This window comes from Sordaria macrospora, chromosome 1 (assembly GCF_033870435.1).
Source record: "Sordaria macrospora chromosome 1, complete sequence".
Classification (NCBI taxonomy): domain Eukaryota; kingdom Fungi; phylum Ascomycota; class Sordariomycetes; order Sordariales; family Sordariaceae; genus Sordaria; species Sordaria macrospora.
In genome coordinates this window covers 3056900-3080131 of record NC_089371.1, presented here as the reverse complement: position 1 = coordinate 3080131, position 23232 = coordinate 3056900, and the positions used below count along the sequence as shown (strand labels likewise).

Here is a 23232-nt window from a genome sequence, read left to right as displayed (position 1 = left end):
CTACCCCACGACGGCACTGCCTTGCCCTCGTTCCGGCCGCACATTGCATTGCTGGGTATCATGGTGTAACGAGAGGCTTCGACACCACAACTCTCATTACCGCGTAGGGTGCCATGATGTCTGCCGGCGTTGCTTCATCCATCTCGTAAAATCGCTGTGGGAAAGGAAATAAATAAAATATGAAGATGTCGTTGACCAGTGACCACACGGGGGCAAAGATAGTGTAAAGAAACCCCACGCGCTAGAGATCCCTTGTCTGCTCATGGAGCCTTGCTGGCATGCCCCTGGGAGACGTGAATGGGTCGGGCCCCAAAGCAGGTCCCCAGGTCCCCTCCCAAATCGGCTTCATTAATCCATAAGTCGAATTTGGGGTGGGATTGCAAGGGGACACTGGGAGGGATTCTGGCAGGGGCCCGGTGATGGTTCGTCAAATTGCATGTTCGCAACAATGGCAATAACTCTCCTTGTTGGACAGAGCGTGCCATGGAACCCAGAGCCGGAACCCACATGGAACCAGACAGTGGCAGGCACCTCATGGTCAGCACTCCGGGACTGTGTGGTGTGTTGCGAAATGGCGAACAGAAAAAAAGAAACGGCGAAAAAGCCGGAGCGAGGGAGGGCTTGGACAGAACGAACGACCCCAGGACTTGTCACCTCACCTTGGGAAAAAAAGCAAGCAGCAAAGCGAGGGTGAACTCATCTCTCTCTAGAGTCATGGGCGTTTCTCTGCTCATCTCGAGCTGTCCAGGTTTCTCCTCTTCCCCACGAAACTCGAGGTCTTGCTTGTCGTCGTACCCTTTGCTTTCTCTTATCCTCCAGCTTCAACCTTACCTGGGGCCAGGTAATGAGACCCTGACGCTGACGCACCAACTGTAAAAGCCCCTGAGCCCAGAGCGACGATTGGATAATCATTGTTTTCGTCACTGTCCTACCAAATGTCTTCATCAAGCTTTCCGCACTTGCATCCACTTGCATTTTCTGGTATTCTCTATTTCTTTTAGACTTCTGCGTATTTGATTGGACGATCGTGAGCGCGGCGATTCAGAAATCAGAAGTCCCACCATCTACGCCGCACGAACAAGAACGACGAATTCCTCTGCATTGTGATATCTTCCTCCACTAGGGAAACTATTGCGACCAGTCTCTTAGCCTATCCCGTTCACAGAGAACATTGCTCAAGAGCGGAACGGGCAGGATCGGAAGTGCAACCTCGACAGCCGCAACATTTACCTGGACTTACCGCCCCGCGCATTTCGCGCATAGGGGACTGGACTGCATAGGGTCGTTTCCACAGGGCAACTCAGCCAGACCTTCCCGCTTGAAGGGTCCCGTCTGGGCGGGCATGAAATTCGCTTAGAGCAGGGCACCCAAGAGCCGACTCTTCCTTTTCTGTCATTCTACTCACTTCGACGTTTTTTGCATACTCCAACCTTACCTCTACGTTCGCTGTTTTTTCATGCTTGTTGTCAATCTTCAACAAGGCTCTCACGAACAGTCGCCAGCCTCCGAAGATATTCCAAAGCAGGCCCACCATATACACCGTGCTCCCCTGTTACGTCGGTACTTCCCGCAATCCGTGGACACCCAAACCACCACCGCCCAGACACTTCAGCGCCGTCCGATCTTTCTTGCGCTGCCGTCCTCCACACTTTCACAGCTGCACTTTACAGCCTTCCGTACTAGCATCATTCGTTTGGCAGACACTCACCGACCACGAAAAGCAATCGACGGCAACCTAGACGCAGCAACCGATTTCCTTGTGAAGCACGATTTACTACAACGACCACGAACGAAGCCACTCAATCCGTGTTATTTCAATCCGCATCAGCCCCGTGTTTCTCGCTGTACCCGTCCTTTATCTTGGGAGTAGGGGGTCTTGCGATATTAGTCGGCACATCTTCCGCCGCCGTTTCGTTGACGACGCAGCCACACCTCCTTTTCGTGGCAACTGCAGAACTCTGAAGAAACTGTCGCAGATCATCGGCGTCAATTTCTGCGCTATCCGACGATTCTTAACAAATCACCCATCCTACTGAGGTAAGCAGAGACATTTTATCGCCTGCGCATCTCTTTACTTGGGAGGTGGGATGAACAAGCCCGTGCGGTGTGCCTGAACGCCGGTGTGTGTTCTTGGGAGTCAGTACGTACCAGGTACCTTTACCGTGGTTTAGGCTACTCCACAGCGTACTGGACATCACTGGCATGTTTGTTCCGTTTCGGTTCCCGCCCTCCGCAATCCACAATGTTTAAACACCGGGGTTCCAGTTCGTGAAAAGCCCCAGCTGCATGGCACTAACAAAATGTTTCTGTTTCTAGGCTCAGATCCGGTCCATATCTTATGAATAAATAGCCCTCTGCTTCGATCCCGCCGAGCACCGTTTCATAACAGAATCCGACCCAACGCCTTGGTCCACGACACAACGGGTGTCGGTGTAGACGTACAGTATTACGTGTCTGGCCCAGAGCTTCGTACTCGAGTCTTCTGCGCGGTCAAGCTGCGGTTGGAGTCTCTTCGCTGGTGGTACACGTAACTAGAACCCACTTCATGGACATCATCAAGCTTACGGTCGATTTGCGGCGATAAACCAACCACACAACGAGTGCCCCATCGCTGAGTGGCCTCTGCAGGATTTGCAAACACCCCTGCCGAATATCCTCGCACCTCACAATGTCTACCACAGTACCGAAGCCGGCCCGGCTATCGAATGGGCCACCCAACTCCGCTCTCCCTGCGCTTCCTATGGGCAAGACGCGGAAATCCGTAGGAGGACTGTCCCTTTCAACCAACACTGCGATGCCATCAACACCAAAGTCTGGCGTTCTTCGAACCCCATCAAGCGCTTCCAACTTCCGCAACTCTACAGCATCACCAGCTGGCGGACTGCCCCAGCCGCGAGCAGTTTCTTCCATCAACGCTTCATCCAAAACATTACGGAAATCCGTCAGCATAAACTCGTTTCCGCAACCACCACGCGGCGAAGGCCGACTTACCAGCTTACCGCCTAGTCCGCTTTCCGCCGGTGGCTTGTCGCGGAAATCAAAGACACCAACAACACCAACGTACCAGTTCTCCGGTAGCACGGGGAGTCTCCTCAACGGGAGCGGTGACGGCAGGTCGGCTGCCCGGTCTAGAAACTCGGATGGCTTGATCAGCATCGCATCACCACCCCAGAGCCGCAGTTCATCCGCACAAGACTCGTACTCGACTTCAGCCACGCAATACGAAGACATGGAGGCAACACAATCTCGACCAGATACCTCTGCAGGAAGCAAAAGCAAACGCGAATCAATGACCGAGAAAAAAGGCAATGTCGTCGTGAGCGTAAGAGTACGGCCAGATGCTTCCGGCAACGAACAAACAACAGACGGGGAGTGGATGGTGGACGGGAGGAGGTCCCTAATTTCGTACAATGGCAAGGAGGGAGGCGATTACTATTATGGTGAGTCCGTCGAGACAAAGTACAGAGGACGTGGAGGCTGACAGCGAAACAGATAACGTTTTTACGACCCACGATGACAATTCGAAAGTCTACGACCATAGTGCCAAGCGCTTGGTAAGGCGAGTTATGGAAGGATATCACGGCACAGTCTTTGCGTACGGTATGACGGGTACAGGAAAAACGTTTTCGATGCAGGGCACGGCCTCTTCGCCAGGCGTGATACCGCTGGCTATTACCGACATCTTCTCATACATTCGCGAAACGCCGTCGAGAGAATTCCTGCTTCGGGTCAGCTACCTGGAGATCTACAACGAGAGGATCCACGATCTACTGAGTATGGCAACGGGAGGCAATGGTCCTGGTGCCCCAGCACAGGAGGAAATCAAGCTGCGTGAGGACAGCAAGCGGGGTGTTTATGCGACGCCTCTCAAGGAAGAAATTGTTCAGAGTCCGACGCAGCTCCTGCGTGTGATTGCGCGGGGTGATCAGGCTCGTCGGACCGCAAGTACGCAGTTCAACGCCAGGAGTTCACGCAGTCACGCAGTCGTCCAAATTGTGGTGGAGAGCAGGGAGCGTGTGCCCGCGGGAGATAGCTCAGGGGGAAGCAAGCGACAGGGTCTGCTACCGGGTGGCGTGCGAGTTTCTACCCTGAGCTTGATCGATTTGGCGGGGTCAGAGAAGGCGGCTGACACAAAGGAGAGACGTCAAGAGGGTTCGCATATCAACAAGAGTTTGTTGACCCTAGGAACGGTCATCGCCAAGCTTTCCGAGAACAAGGACAAGGACGACAAACATTTACCTTACCGCGACAGCAAACTCACACGATTACTGCAAGGCGCGCTGTCGGGTAACTCGCTTGTGAGCATTCTCTGCACGATTCAGTGTGGCGCTGGCGGAAGTACCGCTGGAAGCACTCACATCAACGAGACACTCAACACTCTGAAATTCGCATCTCGAGCGAAAAACAGCATCGTCAGTCGCGCTAAACGTGCAGATGAAGCTCTCGGAGCCGGGGGTGATGGCAATGCTAGGGTCTTGCTTGAACGCTATCGGATGGAGATTGCTGAACTGCGTAAGGAGCTGGAGAAGCAGGCAAAGTCCAATAATCAAAAGGAGGCTGAGGAGGAGATGGAGCGCGATGCAAAGGAGGAATTGGCACGAGAGCTGGAAATGGAGCAACGCCACGAAGAACAGATGCTGGAAATGCAGCTGGCTCGAACCGCTTTGAAAGAGAGGATCGACCACTTGAACCGGCTTATTCTCAGCTCAAAATCGATAGGAGTCAACGCCAACGGATCACTCAGCTCCTATTCGCTCAACACGTTCAACAACAGGTTTTCTGTGGGATCGGTAAGATCCGTTATGACCACCTCTAACGCAGGCAGGCCATTCTTGGAGAGATCTACGTCTCTGGCGTCATCTTCTTCGACAATTGGCCGGAGATCCCTCGAAAAGCGGTCGTCTGGTAGCGGACCAGAAGCACCTCTAACAGAGGCCGAAGATGAGGATAGCATAGGCGAATTTGGCGATGGGACAGCCTCGCTTGCGGCTCAGAATCAGGCGTTGCAGGCAGACCTGGCGGACAAGAACCGGTACATCCAGACTCTGGAAAAGCGACTTCTTCAGGCTCGCCGCGCAAGCTCATCCCGTACCTCGCTAGGGATCACTCCAGGGAATAAGATACTGGTAGGAGAGGACCATAGCGTTTCGACCTTGCTTAGGGAAAAGGATGCGGAGATTGCTGAGCTTCGGGCCAGGTTGGATGACAAGGACAGAATGCTGGCGGCATTGCGGAACTCGGCAAGATCAAGAGACAACGCGGATCGCGTCGAGTCGAGGACTAGCAATCGCAACTCGCGGGTCTTTTCTGATGATGGCAACTACAGTCTTGCCAACACCCCCGGCGCCACCACGCTCAACAGCCCAACAGGTTCCACGCCAACGTTAAGCAGGCAGGTGTCGCTTATGAACAGCGCCAGGACTCGAACAAAGAGCGTCGACGAGATGAGCAAGATGCTGGACGATATGATCCAAGATCGTGTCGAATCCGGCCAACTTATCCGTGGGAACAGGGGAAGCATTAGAGTCGCCCCCACGCCTGCCCCGACGATGCCGTTGCCACCACCTCCGGGCCCGATCAATGGTGACCACCCCCACCGAGAGCCTGTGCGGCTTTCGCAACGGACGCCATCGAGGACACCATCACCCCCGACCCAGATGAACGAACCACCTATCAAACTCCAGCTGCTGTCGAAACTTAGGACGTCGTATACTGCTGAGTCTCATGGGCCGGTCATCATGGAGGTGTAAAAGGCCGTACTATCATTCGCAGGCACCTTTTGCCTGTGCTGGCTGATTTCTTTGTGTTTTTTTTTGGCCCGCATCTCATGTGTTTGGATGCGATTGATTTGCCCCATATGATGATTTTATACCCGAGTTGCATTTTTACCATTTTGTTCTTGCTGTCATTTGCTTATTTTAAACAAGCCCGCTTTTGGAAGAAACACCCCGTCTCGGGATTGGGGGTAGTTTCCTGGGTTATGAAGAGATGAACGAGTTGGTTGGTTGATTGGTTGGTTGTCGGATTTATCTTGTTTTTGTTGCTGCCGAAATGCGAAGAGGCGCTGCTGTATCATATCCGCTTTTTACATTCTCCTGTGTTCCATGCATGCATGTGTCGGATGTATCTGTATCTTTTCTGTTACTATCTTTTCTTTAACCTCCTCTCTGATCAGGCTTTGGGTTGGAAGGGGCGGTTTTTATCATGACAAGCGGATTTGGGATGGGTTTAGACGATGAATGGGAAAGAAGAGGGCGTAAAACACACACATATTATCATTATGGCCCTGAAAGTTTTATATACTTGGTCCTGAACGACCGGAGACGGGGAGTAGGAGAAGGGAAGGAAAGGGAGGGAAGAGGATAAGATACCGATATGATTACAATCCAAACACACAAGCGGTTTACGAACGCAATGTATCTTCACTCATGGCTGATTCAAAACATTGACGTTACATTATAAAAAATCTAGTTTGTCTACCTAGGCTTTTCTACACCCCAAGTTTATCCGAAGTTGTGAAGTCGGCCATGGAATGTTCAAAGTCGCACAGGTGGCCAAACCGCAACAATAGCATCGGTATTGAAACTCGCCTAATTCTGCCGACGAGTCTTTAACTAACACATCAATTGCTTAAATGCGATGATCTCCATGTACATTATCTCATGGTCCCGTGGATCGTTGTCGAAATGCTATTTTTGGGGACAGCTTATATAGTATGTAGTAAGCATGTAAGCAGACGATTCCGGGTAGGTATTCGCTAGAACTGATGAGCTTCTCAACCGACACCAGCACGCGGGAGACTGTAAGGCTTAAGATGCGGGACGCAATATCTCGAAGCCGAAGATATAGGACCGCAACGACCGGTTGCGTACTTGAGCGCATACCGTATTGTCCTGATTCTTCTGTCGCCTCCTTGCTACGTACCGGCTTGTAAACTGTCTTTACCGCAACTTCGGTCAGTCTATCTATCGGCGCAAGATCCTTCCCAAGTAACCACCCGTTAGGTCATATTTGTACCTACCTAGTGTAGGGATGTAAAGATGTGTTGTGTATCAATCCCAAACTCCCGTTGTGTTCCACAACCGCTTTCCCACCGCTTCCCCACCGCTTCCGCTGCATGAGACGAGGCGAAGCAGGAAGGTAGGAAGGTCGGTCGGTCGGATTACTTGCATACTGTATCTAGGTAGGTACTTGAGCTCACGGCACTCATCTTTAACTGGAGGCTCTGGAGCTAGGAGCAGCAAGACAATACGATACGTTACAATCATCTCCCTACCTACATAACGGGACTTGACTTGATACACGCAAGAAAGTGCCGAAGGGAAGAAGTCTGGCTGGCTGGATGCACGACGGGTTTTGTGTGGTTTGCTTGCTTGTTTCATCATCACTATCCTCACCGTTGTTGTTCGTCGTCATCGTTCGGACCCGAGGGACTGGAAACGATGGAAGGCATCAATCGGATCAGATGGAACTCTTCGTATAGCGGCTGTTACATGAGGGATGGAGGGATGTGGTCTGCCGAGGTCCTCGTCTTTTTTGTATCGAGGTTTCATGCTCGGTGTCTGTTTCTGGTAGGTAGCAATCATCAAAATGAATTGAAGCAGATGCAAATGAGATCTGAAACGAAGAAACGGCCCGTAGCCGCATCCGCAAAATCAAAGTCAGTATCGTATCAAAATCCTTCGAACAGAATCCTTCGAAGGAATCAGATCCATCCATCCTCATTCAAAAAGGAAGCGAGGACCCTTCAAGTCTTGGCATTCACATTGAAAAAGAAAAAAGCGGGGACTCTTTTGTGCCTACCCCCTGCTGCAGTGCCCTGGAATGTGGCGCTCAGCAGTGTCCCCCCATTTGCAAACATGATTGGCTGGAGCTAGCGTTTCAGCTTCGAGAAATGGAGATCGTCGTCCCGAAATCCACATTTCCGGTTGGGATTCTCTTTTCCTAGATTTCCCTTCATTTTCCCAATCTTCGATATCGGTTGGATGGATGGCACGTTTCTAATATAAAAAAATAAAAAACCGAAACCGACTCCAACGACATAAAGAGCCAAGGACACCGCAGCATTGGAGGAGGGGCTAGAGAGATGACCTGCACTGGGAGGAACAGGTACATATCAAAGTTGTGAAGCTTGTGATGGGGTGCCGCGGGTAAATGCCAATGTCGACTGGATTCTTCTACACTACTGTGTATGGCAGATTGGCATCCCTCAAACTAATGGAAGCGCCCTGTTGAGGATCGATACCGAGGATACTTGGGGGCTTCGTGTCGTCTTGTCAAACCCATCAAACAACGAACCACTTTGAGTTTCAAGAGAGGCTCGCCATTGATCAGCTTTACGCGGCGGCGGCGGCAGAGACTGTATCAAGTTGATGGCACAGGGCAAACGAAGCCTGCGTGTCTGCATCAGATCACTACCGTTTGCTGATTGACTTTGTGCGGTCCGACAAAACGAATGCGGAAGGTGTCCTTGTTGGCTCGGATTCCCGTTTGTCATTATGGCCCGGTCACTGTTGGTCGGCCGGCTATCGGGACGAGAAAAAGACCATCATGGCTGCAAGGACATGATGATCCAAGTGAGTGGACAAGTGGGTGGACGACGGCCCCTTGGTGATCACTTTCCGTTGTTGCACGTCCACTCCGCCCCTCTCTTTTTCTTGTCCTCCTAGTCCTCCCCATCACATTCCCCATTTCCCCATGCCAGAGTATACAGCAAAGAGACATTTGCACATGTCGTTGGTAGTGTAAATAAGATCAGCTTTTATTGCATCGAGGCATTTTAGTGTACTGGGACATCAAGTTGTTTGATGATTACCCCTTATCATTTGCTGTGGTCGCCGACCAAAATTAAATTTTTTTTTTTTTTTTTTTTTTTTTTTTGCAAATCTCACATGGGCTCCATCAGTTAGAGGAGATGGTTTCGTTTCGGCATGCGCACTCATCCAAGTCGATGTGATTCAAGGAGGTCATGACGGGTGCATTTCCCCCTCCCGGTAGTCCCGTCCGCGTCTGCATCTGTCTGCGGCGGCAACGTTCATCTGGTCTCCATGGGTTAGGTGGTTTTGCTTTCCACAGCTTCCATTCTCGTCAGGCGCCCCGTTTGCGGGTTTCAACACCTCGCCGTCGATGGGTGTCACAACGTTTTCCTTTTCATGCCTGGCCAACCCTCCCCCGCCCCATCTCATCCAGTCCCTCGCATTCGTGCATCGTGGGACAGAAACTCATACACACGGCAATGGCTCAGCATATAGTAGCCCCCATATACCAAGCTCACCATTCATATTATCGCTTTTGCTCGACATAGCCTGGATAAGGTGTGCCTCTTTTTAACCCCCCTCACGTCATCCTAACCGCCTGCCGCCGCCGCCGCCGCCGCCTTCGATCCCATCCCTATCCCTGGGAGCTTCGCTTGACCTCGCTTGGGAGGGGTTTCGTCCTTCTGGAAAGATCTGCTCAGATCGTTTCCGCTCTTCCAAGTCTCCAACGGCTTTCAAACGACTTCGACGCTTCGCCTACTGCAGATCTACGTGTACACATCGAAAAGGGCCCCTCATCTCACGAGCAACCCCCTCGTCCCGGTCCATGGTGATCCTTGGGTTGTGACGCTGCTCAACTGCCCAAGGCCCTTGTAGGCTATCTGGGGACGATCGTCGTCGGTCCTGTCCTCTCTAGCCAATCCGCTTTACCCGGTACTCTCGAATATCCACGGCGGAATCCACCAAGCGGTCACCCTTCCTCACCTTGTCACCACACTGCCCCAACCCGTCATCCCGCGAGTCTGCGCGAGGGAAGGTGTTCTGGGGCAGAAACGGTTGGGATTTGTGTACTGATCTTCATTTTGGGAAAGCCTTGGGAATCTCCCTTTTGGCATCTCCATATCCTCCCTGTTTCGCTTCTTCCACCGCTCATCCTATTATACTGTTAAACCCCATAAACACCCCCCTCCCCTCCTTTTTCTTTCAACCTCGAACCTGGATCCCGTGAACCCCTATACTACTTTCCCCGCCGCTGTTCGAGGGAGACACGGAACATTCCTCAACTACTTATCAAACCGGGCCTGTCAAAGTCAACATTGCCCGCTAACCCCTAGATTGGGATTTGCACATGTGCTACTTCGCTACCTGGTTGTTATTAAGCATGTCGACGTTCTACCGAGAAGCTTAATCTTGCTCGCCGCCCTCGACTCTCTTGTCGCTGGACAGTCAACCTCTGGGCGCACCGTTTCCCTTTCCAAAAACAGCAACAAAACGTTTTCCGGCTTCCGGATTGCCCTGGTATTCTTTCGTCCACCCGGTTACGGTAGTCTCGCCTCGGAGACGTACACCGGCACTTCGTACTTGACCAAACAAAACAACTCTGGGAGTTGGATCCATATACACACTCCTTCTGAACACGGCAAACAAGCCACCAGCACTTTACTTCTCAACGGACCCTCCGCCTGTGTAGCCATCGGTCCCTCACATATTCACACCAAAAATGCCACCTACTCTCGACTTGAGTAGGACGAGACACTCCAAAATGATTATCTCTCCGCCCCGAATCAACCTGCGGAGGGCAGCCTCCTACCACCACGACAAGGGCCCCCTCTCTGCGACATCTTCCCGTTTCAACTTCGACCACCTCATGTTCTCTCCTCCCCCGTCACCAGGCCTACCATCGCTCTCGCCACCGCTGCGCAAACCGTCCAAAGGATTCGCGGGATACGTCCGGCCCAGGAGGGTTGTCCGTTACATCCTGTACACATGTGGACTCGTTTTTGCTTTCTACGTGATCAAGTGGTTATTTACACAGAGCCCGGTGCTTGCCTTCCTCTCTCGGCCGTATGACCACTCCCTAGTGTCACGAGCCGACCTACCAGATCACCCCGCTCCCATTGTGTTGACCGACTCGCGGGGCAGGACCAGCTGGACAGTTTCGATACCTCGAGGGTCGGGGTTCCCTCTTACCGCCGAACAGTTTGCGGACGTTTGTGAGAAGTGCCGGGAGACGGCGGAGCGGGTGCAGCAGCAGCGATCACAGAAAGACAGTATACAACAAACATATCTGGGGTTTCTGTCTGATACGACGGACTCTCACTTTATCGACGTGAAGGAGGCCCAGCAGGCTGGGTACCTACCTGCACCCGGAGACCAAGCGCAAAACGCGGTGAGGACTCTAGTTGGGGAAACCGTAGAAGGGGGGATACCGAAACCTGTCTGCGAGAAAAGCTTGACGTTTGTTCTCGAGTCAGACGATGCCGGGTTAGGGAAGACTTTGATGATGCTTTGGACAGCCTACGGGCTAGCGCAGAAAGAGGGCCGCGCCTTTTTCATCGACGACAGCCGCTGGGGCTATGGGAAGTATATGGAAATCTTCCAGGCGCCACCCCGCGAGGACTGCGGACCACCCCCAAGACACGAGATGCTTCCCTGCCCGCTCGAAGCCCGCCACCTGGTCGTTTCCACCTGGACCGCCATCGACGTTCTCGGTGAGGCGCTTGTGGGCGGCTCATCGGACGACCCGCTAGAGCGCCTAGAACCGGCCGCCCAAAAGAAGATGTTCAACCTCGCCCGCCTCGGCCACGACGCTCTCTTCCGCCTCAATAAAGACGATAACGTCTACGTCGACAACCGCGTCCGCGACCTCATGGCCAGGCGGATCGTGCCCAAGACCAAAGGAAAACAAAAAGGCCTGGCGATCGGCATTCACGTCCGCCGCGGCGACCGACACCCGTTCGAGTTCCAGTACCGCTCTTCCTACATGCCCATCAACATCTACGCCGAAACCGCGCGGGAGATACTCGAAGACAAATTCAACCACACGGGCCCGCACGGCGCCGAGGACGCCGTCGCCAAAAAACACAGCCTCATGATCCTCGCTTCGGACGACCCCATGATCTACCAAGCCTCGGAGCTAAAGGGCGCAACCCTTGCGCAGGAGCGCATTAAGCTCGCCGCCAAGCAGGAGATGAAGCAGCCGGAGCTGGACAGGAACGTGATGCACAAGTTCCACGACGAGGCGTTCGGCTGGGAGGGCGGGTTTTTCTCGGCCATGTTCTGGAACCTGGGCCAGTCCAGCTCGAGCGCGGACGTGGAGGCTCACAAGAAGAGTCCGTCGGCGGACGCGATCCGGCTTAGGAGCCTGGTGGGCCGCGCGTACATGATGGACTTGGCTGTGTTGGCGGACGCGAGCGATGTGGTGATTTGCACGGTCAGTGCGGTGGGGTGTAGGCTGTTGGCGATCATGATGGGCTGGGAGAGCGCGATGGAGAAGGGGAATTGGGTGAATATTGATGGGGGGTATGGGTGGAGGGGCGTTTCTTCGTGATTGTTCTTCATTTTCAGTAAGAGCATCCGGTGCAACAAGGTAGGGAAAGAGGATGGAGAGAACAGCTTCAAAAGCATCATCACCAACAATAACGACAACCAACACAACACCAACACCAACACTACAAACTTGCCAGTCATAGCGCTCTTTTGCATGCAGCTTTTTCGCATTTCGGACGGCGTTCAACCAGGAGTTTTACACTTTCATATTTTTTATTTTTTTTCGGGGTAAAAAAGGGGAGCATCATTCCGGGATCTGTTTTCATGGAACTCAAACTTGGGATAGGGGCAGCAACAGCACTCATGATACCACACACAAGCAATACGCATTCACTTGAAGCCTTTTCTTTTTCTTTCTTTCGTATTTACTTTCCATGTTTGGATGTTAGATCAGAAGCAGATAGGACACTTTGTGGAAACCTACTGGCTCTCTCAGTAGTTAGTCTCAGCAATCATTGCATTGAGGTGTTGTTGTCTTGTAAGCATGTCTGTCAGCATGTTTGAACCAAGGGGTACCAGTAAACATTAAGAGTTTTGGTAGGGACCGGGGTGAAGGAGCTTGAAGTGGAAGTTGAAACCTGAGGATGATATCAAGCCACTGATTCAGATACCAACTACTGTACCTATTATATACATGGCCATGCTATCATTTGCTTATAAGAGACACGACCGAGCACGTTTGCATTCACGGCTCCAATTCTCTCAGATTATGAATCCGAATACGCATTTATTCTCTTGCCATCGTAGACTAAGAATATCAAGTTAGTTGGTATCCCTCCGTATAGAAAAACAACCAAGACCAACTACCTATACAAAATCGTGGTCATTCGCTGAGAACAGACCCAACCAGAACTCTCAATTATCCAAGTCCGATCTTATCAAATCATGAATCCGAACACGTCTTTGCAAGCACCCAATGACGACATCACAATATCTCAATATTTTTCATTGGCGAATTCCTTTCCATGTCCCTTGACTTGATCCTTCTTTTTTTTTCATGGTGGTCAGCAATGGAAAGGCGAAGGCAGGGACGACGCAAGGTGGCTTGCATAGTGAGCATGGCTGCGGCGGCGGGACTTCAGTTCAGAGGCTCGAGCATGGAGAGCGGGAGTAGCCGATGTGGAAGCACTGACTCGGATGCCAAGAGATGAACTAGATTTGTTACCCCTTTTTCTACTTGTGACAACGTTTCTTTCAATGCACAACAGAGATGTTGGCTGCTTTTGCTATTGCTTTTGATTTTTTTGAGATGTTCGAGAGGAGAGAAGCTAACAATGTCCCTCAAGTATGCATTGGTATCTCCTTGTCGTTGCAGCTGCAGTCAGGCATACATACTTCTGCTTCAAGTTCTGAATGCAGCACGGTTGTTGTCAATTGTTGTCAGTCGTATTCGTACTCGCTGCGTTCCGAAAGACGTTGAAGCTTGCGTGCCTTTACCCCTACTACAAACTTTCAAAGAAGCGTCCAAGGTCGAGACCGCAGATTGAACAGCTCCAATCGTCTCTTTCCGTAGCAGAAACCGTCAGATGCGATTTCCCCCATGGCATGATCTTGGGCTGAGGTTGCCAGTGCGGTCAAGGATAATTTGGATGATCTTTGAAGGGCAAGTACCGTCCAAACGGAATCCGAATACGAATAGCTCCTTTGATTGGCTGAGAGGCGTCAAACTGGCCGACTCCTATTCGCCCACAGGGAAAAATGCCCCTGAGAGGTGGTCCCTGGACATTGCCAAGCTGGTGGAAAGTGTTCTGCTGTCAGTTTACGATGTACCAGCGACCGCCCGCAGCCCTTGGTCCCTATCGGCCTATCTATCGCCTTGGTACCATAGGTTCTAGGTAGTGTATGTAGGAAGGCTACGGTACGACAACCGCCAACCATCGACCGACTTTATAAAAATCAAGTCGAGTCGCCCATCTTCTCCCTTTCCTACCCCTCCCTCCTCAGGCTTCATTCATTCTTTTGATTGTTTTGTTGCCGGCGTCTACGACTTCAGTTCTTCCCCTCACGCCTCTCTTCGCCCCCGCCTTTCTCCAACCATGGGCGTCCTGCAAGTCATCGCGGGACCGTTGTCCCAGCAGTTTTCCCAGCTGGGGACATTCTCGCAAATCGGTGTCGCGATCGCCTCCTTTTTGTTTGTCGCCGTCGCTCTCAACGTCCTCCAGCAGTTCCTCTTCAAGAAGCCCAATGAGCCTCCTCTCGTCTTCCACTGGTTCCCTATCATCGGCAGCACCATTACGTATGGTATGGACCCGCCGCGTTTCTTCAAGGAGAACAGGGAAAAGGTAAAGAGACAACAAAGCCCCCTTTCGAATTTTTGCCCAACGCGCGCGCGCGCGTGGAACTTGGCTTGCTAACAGCTTTGCGCTCGACAACAGTATGGCGATTGCTTCACCTTCATCCTGCTCGGAAAGAAGACCACCGTCTACGTCGGCCCCAAGGGCAACGATTTCATCTTGAACGGCAAGATTCGCGATGTCAACGCCGAAGAGATTTACACCGTCCTTACCACCCCCGTTTTCGGCAAGGATGTTGTCTACGATTGCCCCAACTCCAAGCTTATGGAGCAGAAGAAGGTTAGAGAGGATGACTGCGACGCTATCGGGACTATTAGGAGACAGTGGCTAACATACGGCCCCTACAGTTCATGAAGATTGCGCTCACCACCGACGCTTTCCGCCAATACGTCCCCATCATCTCGGATGAGGTTACCAACTACCTCAAGAGAAGCGCCGACTTCAAGGGCAAATCCGGCATCGTTGACATCCCCCCCAAGATGGCTCAGATCACCATTTTCACCGCCTCGCACGCTCTTCAGGGCAAGGAGATTCGCGACAAGTTCGACGAGACGCTCGCCGACCTCTACCACGATCTCGACATGGGTTTCTCTCCCATCAACTTCATGCTTCACTGGGCCCCTCTTCCCTGGAACAACCGCCGCGATTACGCCCAGCGCACCGTCGCCAAGATCTACATGGACACCATCAAGGAGCGTCGCGCTCGCGGCGAGACTGGCGCCCAGGACATTATGTGGCATCTGATGAACTCTACCTACAAGGGCGACGTCCCCGTCCCCGACCACGAGGTCGCCCACATGATGATTGCCCTCCTCATGGCCGGCCAGCACTCTTCATCTTCCACTAGCTCCTGGATCATGCTCCGTCTCGCCTCTCGCCCCGACATCATGGAGGATCTCTACAACGAACAGGTCAAGGCTCTCGGCGCCGACCTTCCCCCGCTCACCTACGAGGACCTCGCCAAGCTTCCCCTCCACGCCGCCATCGTCAAGGAGACTCTTCGCCTGCACGCCCCCATCCACTCCATCATGCGCGCCGTCAAGACCCCCATGCCCGTCCCCGGAACCAAGTACGTCATCCCGACCGACCACGTCCTCCTCGCCGCCCCCGGCGTCTCCGCCACCGACGAGTGCTACTTCCCCCAGCCCGAGCTTTGGGAGCCTCGCCGCTGGGAGAAGGACTCGCCCCTCGCCCCAACCATCATCCGCAACGTGCCCGCCGAGGAGGACGACGAGAAGATCGATTACGGCTACGGTCTCGTCAGCAAGGGCGCCAACTCCCCTTACCTGCCCTTCGGCGCCGGTCGTCATCGTTGCATTGGCGAGCAGTTCGCCAACGTCCAGCTCCAGACTATTACTGCCATCATTGTTCGCAACTTCAAGTTCAGGAACGTGGATGGTAGCGATAAGGTTATCGGTACCGATTACGCTTCCTTGTTCTCCAGGCCTTTGGAGCCCGCCAAGATTTACTGGGAGAGGAGGGAGGGTTGCCAGTTGTAAGAGACTGGTACTGGTGTGGCGATTAGATGAGGAGGAGAGGGGAAGGGACGGGAGCAGACGGATGGACGATTAGATGGGCGTTCTTTGGTTTTCAATTGTTATTCTTATGGAATTGGGGTCTACAGCATATAATGACGTGATTGATCAATCATGAAAAAGAAAGAGGGAGGGAGTTCTTGGAGAACCAGGATAGAATAGAGCTCGATGGGACGGACTCGTGGGAGGAGTGCAGTATCCAGAGACGAGACGAGGGGAAGAAGAAGGAAGTTGCATTATAGCTAATACCTAATACCAACGAACGAACAAACGCGGTGGCCTCATTTTTGATGTACCGTATCCATCAATGACTGTTGTGTGGCTTCTTTCGTGCAATTGTTTGTTGGTTGCTGATGCTGTGTTAGATAGATCTAGTGGTGTGGTTGTCAGACTTTCTCCGAAGATCTGCGAAAGGACAACATAACCAGTTCATTGGGTGAGTCAAACAATCCGAGTCGAGTCCGAAAACAACGAAACGTGTCCTTATCATTTGGCTAACGGCGAATGACTGGATAGTAAAACGAAACGAGAAGCAATTTTGGATTTCCTTTTCGGTGACTCACTGACAGTGTGCTCAGTAGTTGCTTCGAGAGCCATACACGACAAACTTGTCGATCGAATGGCTATGGATGATGCATGGGAGGATTGGTACGTCTCCAAGTAGGTCACCCACTCACTGGTTCAACTCTGGTCCGAATGGAGAAAAAAAGAACGGCTGTTGAAGTCTAGTTGGTTCCAGAATGAAAGAAACAACATCGTCTGGGAGAAGAGGCCAGATACGTTGCTTCGTCTCTGATATGATGACCTCTTCATTACCGCATGGGCTGGCTTCGCAACTCCTTCAGCGGTCACCGCAAATACTTATACATGGCTATTGACATACCGAGACGAAAATCTCTTGTCCTTTTTCTATAGACCTGAACAAACCCAACGGAAAGCAACCCATCAACGACTCCAAAAACATCACCAACAGCATCAACAACATCAACACCCCCAAAATCAAATCACCAGCAACCATGACCATAAACAAATCCGGCAACCGCGGCCGTCGCCGCCAATCCCACTTTCACCAACTCAAATCCTCTCGAAAGCCCAAACCGCCTTCCCCCCTCGCAGCCCTCTTAACAGCCACCATCCTCCTCCTCATCATCGTCATCTTCCCCCTAGCTCTTTCCTTTCTCCCCCTCCCAGGTCCAGTGGGAGCAAACGCTCTCTCTACAGATGACCATCGTGGTCATGACCCGGAACCCGAACCCACACCTATGATGATTGGTATAGATTTCGGGGTGACCAATTCGCGGGTGGGAGTCGGGAGAAAGGGAACGGTTGAGGTTTTGGGGATGGTGCCAAATTGGGTTGCTTTTAGGGCTAGTGGAAGTCCCGATACTAATACTGGGCAAGGTGTGTGGGTGGGAGGAGGGGACAAAGGGGACGAAGGGTTTAGAGCGGATGGAAAGTATGAAGGTGTGGATGTTTTGGTGGGGGAGGAGGCGAGGAGTTGGGCTAGAAGTATGGGAGAGGGTGAGGGGGTGGTGTTTGATGTTAGGTATGTTTATATATCCTCTTTGAGGCAGTTCTTGTGTGGTCTTCCCTTTCGGTGTTGCTGGTTATTGGCTTCAAGCCTAGTTTAGTTGACTGGCTTCATGACTGACCGACCGACTCTGACTGACTCTCTTCCTAACCATGATATTGGAGGAACCAAAAAGACGTCTCCTAGGAAGAAATTTCTCCGACCCCGAGCTTCAAAAAGAGATTCGCCATTTACCTTTCAAGGTCACGCACTACTGTGGTAGTGAAATACCTATGGTTGAGGTCGAGATCGAGGATACCAGGGGTACCTCTAGGGGCAATGTCAACGAAAATGGGCAGATTATCAACATCAACGGCACCGCCGCGAAAAGAGTGTTGAGGTACACGCCTGAACAGATCACGGCGATGATCTTTAGGGAGTTGAAAGGGATGGCTGAACGGCATCTTGGTCAGAAGTACGTTTGCTCTTTCCCTCTTTCCCTCTTTCCCTCTTTCCCTCTTTCCCTCCTCTAACAGAATCCCGCCCCTCGCAGCGTCACCCAAGCCATCATCACCACCCCCATCGCCCCCGGCCTCCATTCTTACACCGATCATCATAACTCCCACCAGGGCTACTACGATTGGTCTCACGTTCCCACCCTAGAATCAGCCCAGACATATGCGGAAGCATATACCGCATCCCTCCGCCATGCCGCCTCTCTTGCTGACTTGGAGGTTGTCCGCTTCATGAAAGAACCCATAGCGGCCGCCATTGCTTACAGGTGCGACCTGGATGCTGATCAGGAGAGAACGGTGTTGGTGTACGATCTGGGCGCTACTTCCCTCGATGTCACGGTCTTGTTCGTGGAACAGGGAGTCTTTGAGGTCTTAGGCAGTGAGAGGGTGGAGAGGGGGTTTGGGGGGAGAAAGATGGATGTGAACGTGGCCGGGTGGGTCTTGAAAGAGGTGGCGGCGCGGATGGGCCGTGATAATCATGATCGTGGCCGTGGCCGCGGAGATGGCGGCGATTGGAGGGCAGGCCATATGGGGGTGGAAGATTTGATGATGTTGGATCCAAAACTGGTGACAAAGGTGAGAGAGGAGGTGGCGGAGAAAGTGAAGATCGCTCTATCGGAGCTGGAATCCGTGGAGATCGATATCCGGGAACTGGTGACCAACCTGGGCGGGATGGAAAGGAACTTGACGATGACAAGGACGGAATTTGGGAATCTGAACCACGTTCTGGTTTGGGATACGCTGTCAGTCACTCGAAGGGTGTTGGCGGCTTCCAAGGTTGATTGGAATGGGTTGGACGATGTTATTGTGGTAGGAGGGTCGGGGAAAATCCCGATGGTGAGAAGCGTGCTCAAGAGTTATTTCAACAGGGAGGATAGGACGCTCAAAGAAGGTGACGTTGATCCTGCGCAGGCGGTGGTTTTCGGGTCGGCTGTTCAGGCTATGGTAAGTGAGGACCGGAATTTCGCGATCTGAGAATGCTGGACTGATGATTGTTGGCAGATTTTCTCCCGGCCTGAGCCTGAAGGCTGCATGCTGGGTGCTTTTGAAGTTAATCCGATTGCAATCGGCGTTGAGACGGTGGGAGGTGTCATGGTAAGATCCTCTTTCTCTTATGCAAGACCAGTGCGATATGTTTATGAGTTGTTGGCTAACAGACGCAAGAGTGAAATCATCCGCCGTCACACTCCCTTGCCCACGGTGAGCTCATCCTTCCCTCTTTATACTGTTCTGTAAGTTGCTTCTAACGCGTCAGTGTGAACAGCGCAAATCAGCAACATTCACCACATCATTCAGTGAGCCATCCTATCCAGCCTCTTCTTTATGTCAATGCTAACAACGAATAACAGACAACCAAACCACCGTCACCCTCAACATCTTTCAAGGCAATCGCCCCTTCACAGCCTCCAATCACCTCCTAGCTTCCATCCCCCTCGACCTTGCCAACGTTAACCAAAACAACCTCCCACGAGGCATTCCCCGAATCTCGGTTGCCTTTCAACTCGACGGCAATGGTATCTTGGAAGTGTTCCTCAACGACACCATGGAAATGGATGACGAAGGTCATCATAGACAGCTAATTGCTACCATCCAAACTTCCTACGTTGGGAGAAGCGACGACTACGAGGAAAAGTGGGAAAAGATACACTCCCTGATCAAGGAAGCAGAGCAGTATTGGGAAGAGGACGAGGAGTCTAAGGCGAGGCTTGGGGCGAGAAGAGAGCTGGGAAGGACGTTGAATGCGGCCAGGAGGGGTCTTTGGATTGCCGAGGCTGCCGCGAAGGTGGGGGTTGTCAGGGATGCGCTCAACGAGGCGGAGATATGGCTAGAAGAGCACTGGGACGTGAAGACCAATACTGCTGAGGAGTTTGTGATGGAGAAGGAACTGTTAAGGAGTGTTCTGTCACCCGTTCTGCACCCTGACAACATTTCAGTTTTTGTTGACGAACTTCCTCGTGGCGACGGGAACAGGGAGGAGGTGAGGAGCCATGATGAACTCTAGAAGAGTCAGGGAAGTCGAGTATATCCGGCAATCACCATAGTTTAAAGAAAGATAAAATGTTATGAAAGGCATTCTATATCCGTATCGTAGCAAGATTGTCCAGCAAAGGCGACGATACTATATACAAATACGTACATGCCATCCGCCCGTTACTGTACAGAAGAAGGCGACGACTGACGAGGAGAAAGAAGATCTCTCCATATGATAACCCAAAAAGTCTAAACTAAAACGCCATGCTGTGCAACAATTGCTGGTATGTTTTGATCATACATCATCCGAAGTGAATCAAAACAAAACAAGCCGTCCGTTGCTTCCAAGAAAGTCCCGAAGTTCCCTCTTTTTGTTCGCAAATAAAAACACCAACTAATGCAAATTCGAGTACCATAGGTAGAGTAGAGATGGATGTGTGAGGTAAAAGGTATGTTAGGGTAGGTACCGGATTCGCGCTGGTGAGTCTCAAAAGTCTGTGACAACACATATCTGCCACCAGGCTTTTGTCTTTCCTCCATCGCTTGATTCCGGGGTTCCAAATTTGATTCTGTCTTCCCCGTCACTCCCTCATCGGACCACGTGTGATATGCCCGGTGTGAAGAGACGAAGGTGGGTAAGACAGCTAAATCTCGAGTGAGAGATGATAGAGGGAACTAATCGCTCTCTTGTCGTAGCAAAGCTGACTGGTTGGTGCAGTGCGCTTAAGCGGAAGCTTCGGCCTTGTTGGCCTTAGCCTGCTCCTGCTGCTGCTGCTGCTGCTGCTGCTCCTCAACGTACTTCTTGTGGGCGAGTCTCTTCTCCTCGGCAGCGACCATATCTGAATCACACAAGTTAGTTGACGGATCCTCATAAGCTCGAAACAAGCATTGGGACAAGAGAAAACATACCCTGCCAGAGGTTCTGACCCTCGTACTCCTCCTTCTTGACCTTCTTCTCGATCAAGTGCTGGTGGGTAGGATCGTTGGGGTCAACGACCATGACGGTCTCCCACCTGCCCTTGCCGCTCTTGGCGTCGGCGGTCTCGAAGGCGGCCGTGGCGATGAGGACGGCGAGCGTCAGGCCCTGGGCGTACACACGGGCCTGGACAAGCTTCTGGCTGGCGCTGAGGTACTTGTTGCGGTTGACGATGGCCATGGCGGCGCCCATGGCGGCGATCCAGGACGCGAACACGATGCTGTAGCGGTTCTCGCGGCCCCATTCCATGAAGCGCTGGCTCGAGGTCTCGGAGGCCAGGCGCTCCGCCTCGTACTTTTTCCTGCCAGCCTGGATGTATTTGTTCATGGGGTCCTTGGCCCTCTGGAAGTTGATGCTGTAGCGCTCCGCCAGAATGATGGCGCCGAAGGTACCCGCTGAGGTCACCAGGAAGGACCGGAAGGGGAGCGAGAGCTGGCGGATCAGCTGGTACCGCTTCATGCCCAACATGACACCGCCGAGGCCGACCACGAGACCGGCGCTGCCACCGATCAAACCGCCCTTGATGACCTCGGAGTAGTGGGCCTGCTCCTCTTCCTTGCTGATGACCTTCATGGTTGCTGTTGGTGTCGGGTTACCTTTGGTGGTGATGTTGGTGTTGTTGGTATTGTCGTCGTCTTCGTCGTTTCGAAGAGGAAGAAGGTCAAAGTGCGAGTTTTAGGAATTGCGTGCGGAAAAAGAGTAGCAATGTCGTTGCTGTGAGTCGTGGTTGTTCGTCTTGAGACCGAGTTTCGAGGCAAGAAATTTGAGAATGGTGGCGTGGTGAGGAAGCTAACGTAGGAACAAAACTCGTAGCGAGGATCGGATGGGATGATGTCGATAGCGCGCGCGGGTGCAGTGTGGTAGGGGTAAATAATGTGGGGCCGCTTTGATTTTAGTACGAAAGTGAATGACGCACCACCAAAAAACAGCGACAACGGAAATCTTGGAAATTTGGATGACAGACCGAGAGCCGCAAGAGCCGTTCTTAGCAATTGATGAACACGGGCGAATATCAATGACACTTATAAACGACTGCACATAAATAAGGGTTATATATAAGGCGAATTACTCAACCCACGCTGTCCCATGGAGATGCTCGTTTCAGTGCTTACTCACTCACTCTCCATCTCTTCCGATATTTTCCTCTCGGAACATTTCGCTACCGAGTGCTCTCAACCTCACGCCATAACGGATGAGGGCGACCCGGCGCTGCTAGTGTAGAGTGAGCCCACTGAGCCGCAGCGGGCGTAGCGGACCGATGATGTAATGGAAAACACCGAACGGGACAGTGGTACAGAAAAAGCCGCTGCGTAGCCGCTCGCTGCCCTATGAACTGGAAAAACCCCGAGACTTTCCCGGAAGAGGGCGGGACGGCGTGACAGCGGGCAGCCAGGCACCACCGACAGCCACAGAGGACCCTGAACACATCTCGTTCGAGTTTTGGCCTGCCAAGCGCTGCAACTCAATGGCAGCTGAAAGACTTGACGGGCCGCTGCCAGATGAAAGACAGACATCGGGTTAAGCCCGACTGCAACCATCATGAACTTCCCAAAGCCGAACTTCGCTTTTGTCCATTGCGTTGGTAAAACCACATGTGCCGCATCTTCTTCTTTCGTCTTACAAATCTGAGAAATCAGAAGAAACTCCTGGACGATAGCTCTCTTCAAAGTTCAAATAAGCCTACCTTATACACCCAACATTCCCGTTGCCTGGTCGCATGTACCGTCATTAAATGTACTTCAACTTGTAACATTCACGGGGGTGTCGCCGAACGGGATCATCCTGACGCGGAGCTGGATGACTGGGCCGACACGCTTGTGATCCACCTCCATAACTTTCGCTTCCTGCCAGGTGAGTTCCGGACGGCGAACAAGCATTCCCGGCCCGCCAGATGTCTTCGGCGATAATGGCTTGTTGGCGGGGGCTCCTCCGGCTGGACGGAGGGGGATCCTCGTCGCCGAATTTCTTTAGGCAGGGCCGTAAACTACAATAGTTACCGTATGGCATTGTAAGCCGTTCGCCGGCAACCATTCAGCACGAGCATCATCAACCTATCCTATCCGACTTGCCGGCCATGACACACTCGTTCTTGCAGGCTCATCTTGTATAAGCGTGAGTGAGTCATT

The 23232-nt window shown here is 52.4% G+C and overlaps 5 protein-coding genes across 5 annotated transcripts; 4 read left to right on the top strand and 1 right to left on the bottom strand.

The window, feature by feature from the left end:
* Positions 1 to 953: 953 nt before the first annotated feature.
* SMAC4_05735 (uncharacterized protein) lies at positions 954 to 6844 on the top strand. The gene is made up of 2 exons (XM_003346150.2): positions 954 to 3440; positions 3493 to 6844. Exons 1-2 carry the CDS (start codon positions 2669 to 2671, stop codon positions 5748 to 5750), a joined length of 3030 nt encoding a protein of 1009 aa, XP_003346198.1. The 5' UTR covers positions 954 to 2668; the 3' UTR covers positions 5751 to 6844.
* Positions 6845 to 9729: 2885 nt separating this feature from the next.
* On the top strand, positions 9730 to 12306 carry SMAC4_05736 (uncharacterized protein; the record flags this gene model as incomplete). Its single annotated transcript, XM_003346151.2, has 2 exons — positions 9730 to 10752; positions 10792 to 12306. Exons 1-2 carry the CDS (start codon positions 10477 to 10479, stop codon positions 12304 to 12306), a joined length of 1791 nt encoding a protein of 596 aa, XP_003346199.1. The 5' UTR covers positions 9730 to 10476.
* A 1933-nt stretch (positions 12307 to 14239) lies between these two features.
* On the top strand, positions 14240 to 16389 carry SMAC4_05737 (uncharacterized protein). Its single transcript, XM_003346152.2, has 3 exons — positions 14240 to 14587; positions 14681 to 14878; positions 14947 to 16389. Exons 1-3 carry the CDS (start codon positions 14342 to 14344, stop codon positions 16096 to 16098), a joined length of 1596 nt encoding a protein of 531 aa, XP_003346200.1. The 5' UTR covers positions 14240 to 14341; the 3' UTR covers positions 16099 to 16389.
* Positions 16390 to 17150: 761 nt separating this feature from the next.
* Positions 17151 to 20209, top strand: SMAC4_05738 (uncharacterized protein; the record flags this gene model as incomplete). The annotated part of the gene is made up of 7 exons (XM_066090336.1): positions 17151 to 17680; positions 17841 to 18119; positions 18198 to 19104; positions 19162 to 19254; positions 19324 to 19359; positions 19424 to 19454; positions 19509 to 20209. 7 exons carry the CDS (start codon positions 17151 to 17153, stop codon positions 20159 to 20161), a joined length of 2529 nt encoding a protein of 842 aa, XP_065945609.1. The 3' UTR covers positions 20162 to 20209.
* A 13-nt stretch (positions 20210 to 20222) lies between these two features.
* SMAC4_05739 (uncharacterized protein) lies at positions 20223 to 22108 on the bottom strand. The gene is made up of 2 exons (XM_003346154.2): positions 21040 to 22108; positions 20223 to 20969 (listed from the first exon to the last, which is right to left on the bottom strand). The coding sequence occupies exons 1-2, from the start codon at positions 21677 to 21679 to the stop codon at positions 20854 to 20856; spliced, it is 756 nt and encodes a 251-aa protein (XP_003346202.1). The 5' UTR covers positions 21680 to 22108; the 3' UTR covers positions 20223 to 20853.
* Positions 22109 to 23232: the final 1124 nt, after the last annotated feature.

Coding starts and splice junctions, on each gene's coding strand:
- SMAC4_05739 (XM_003346154.2), bottom strand. CDS start 21,679: ATGAAGGTCATCAGCAAGGAAGAGGAGCAGGCCCACTACTCCGAGGTC. Junction 20,970..21,039: donor GGGTCAGAACCTCTGGCAGG/GTATGTTTTCTC, acceptor TGTGTGATTCAG/ATATGGTCGCTGCCGAGGAG.
- SMAC4_05735 (XM_003346150.2), top strand. CDS start 2,669: ATGTCTACCACAGTACCGAAGCCGGCCCGGCTATCGAATGGGCCACCC. Junction 3,441..3,492: donor GGGAGGCGATTACTATTATG/GTGAGTCCGTCG, acceptor ACAGCGAAACAG/ATAACGTTTTTACGACCCAC.
- SMAC4_05737 (XM_003346152.2), top strand. CDS start 14,342: ATGGGCGTCCTGCAAGTCATCGCGGGACCGTTGTCCCAGCAGTTTTCC. Junction 14,588..14,680: donor TCAAGGAGAACAGGGAAAAG/GTAAAGAGACAA, acceptor GCTCGACAACAG/TATGGCGATTGCTTCACCTT. Junction 14,879..14,946: donor AGCTTATGGAGCAGAAGAAG/GTTAGAGAGGAT, acceptor CGGCCCCTACAG/TTCATGAAGATTGCGCTCAC.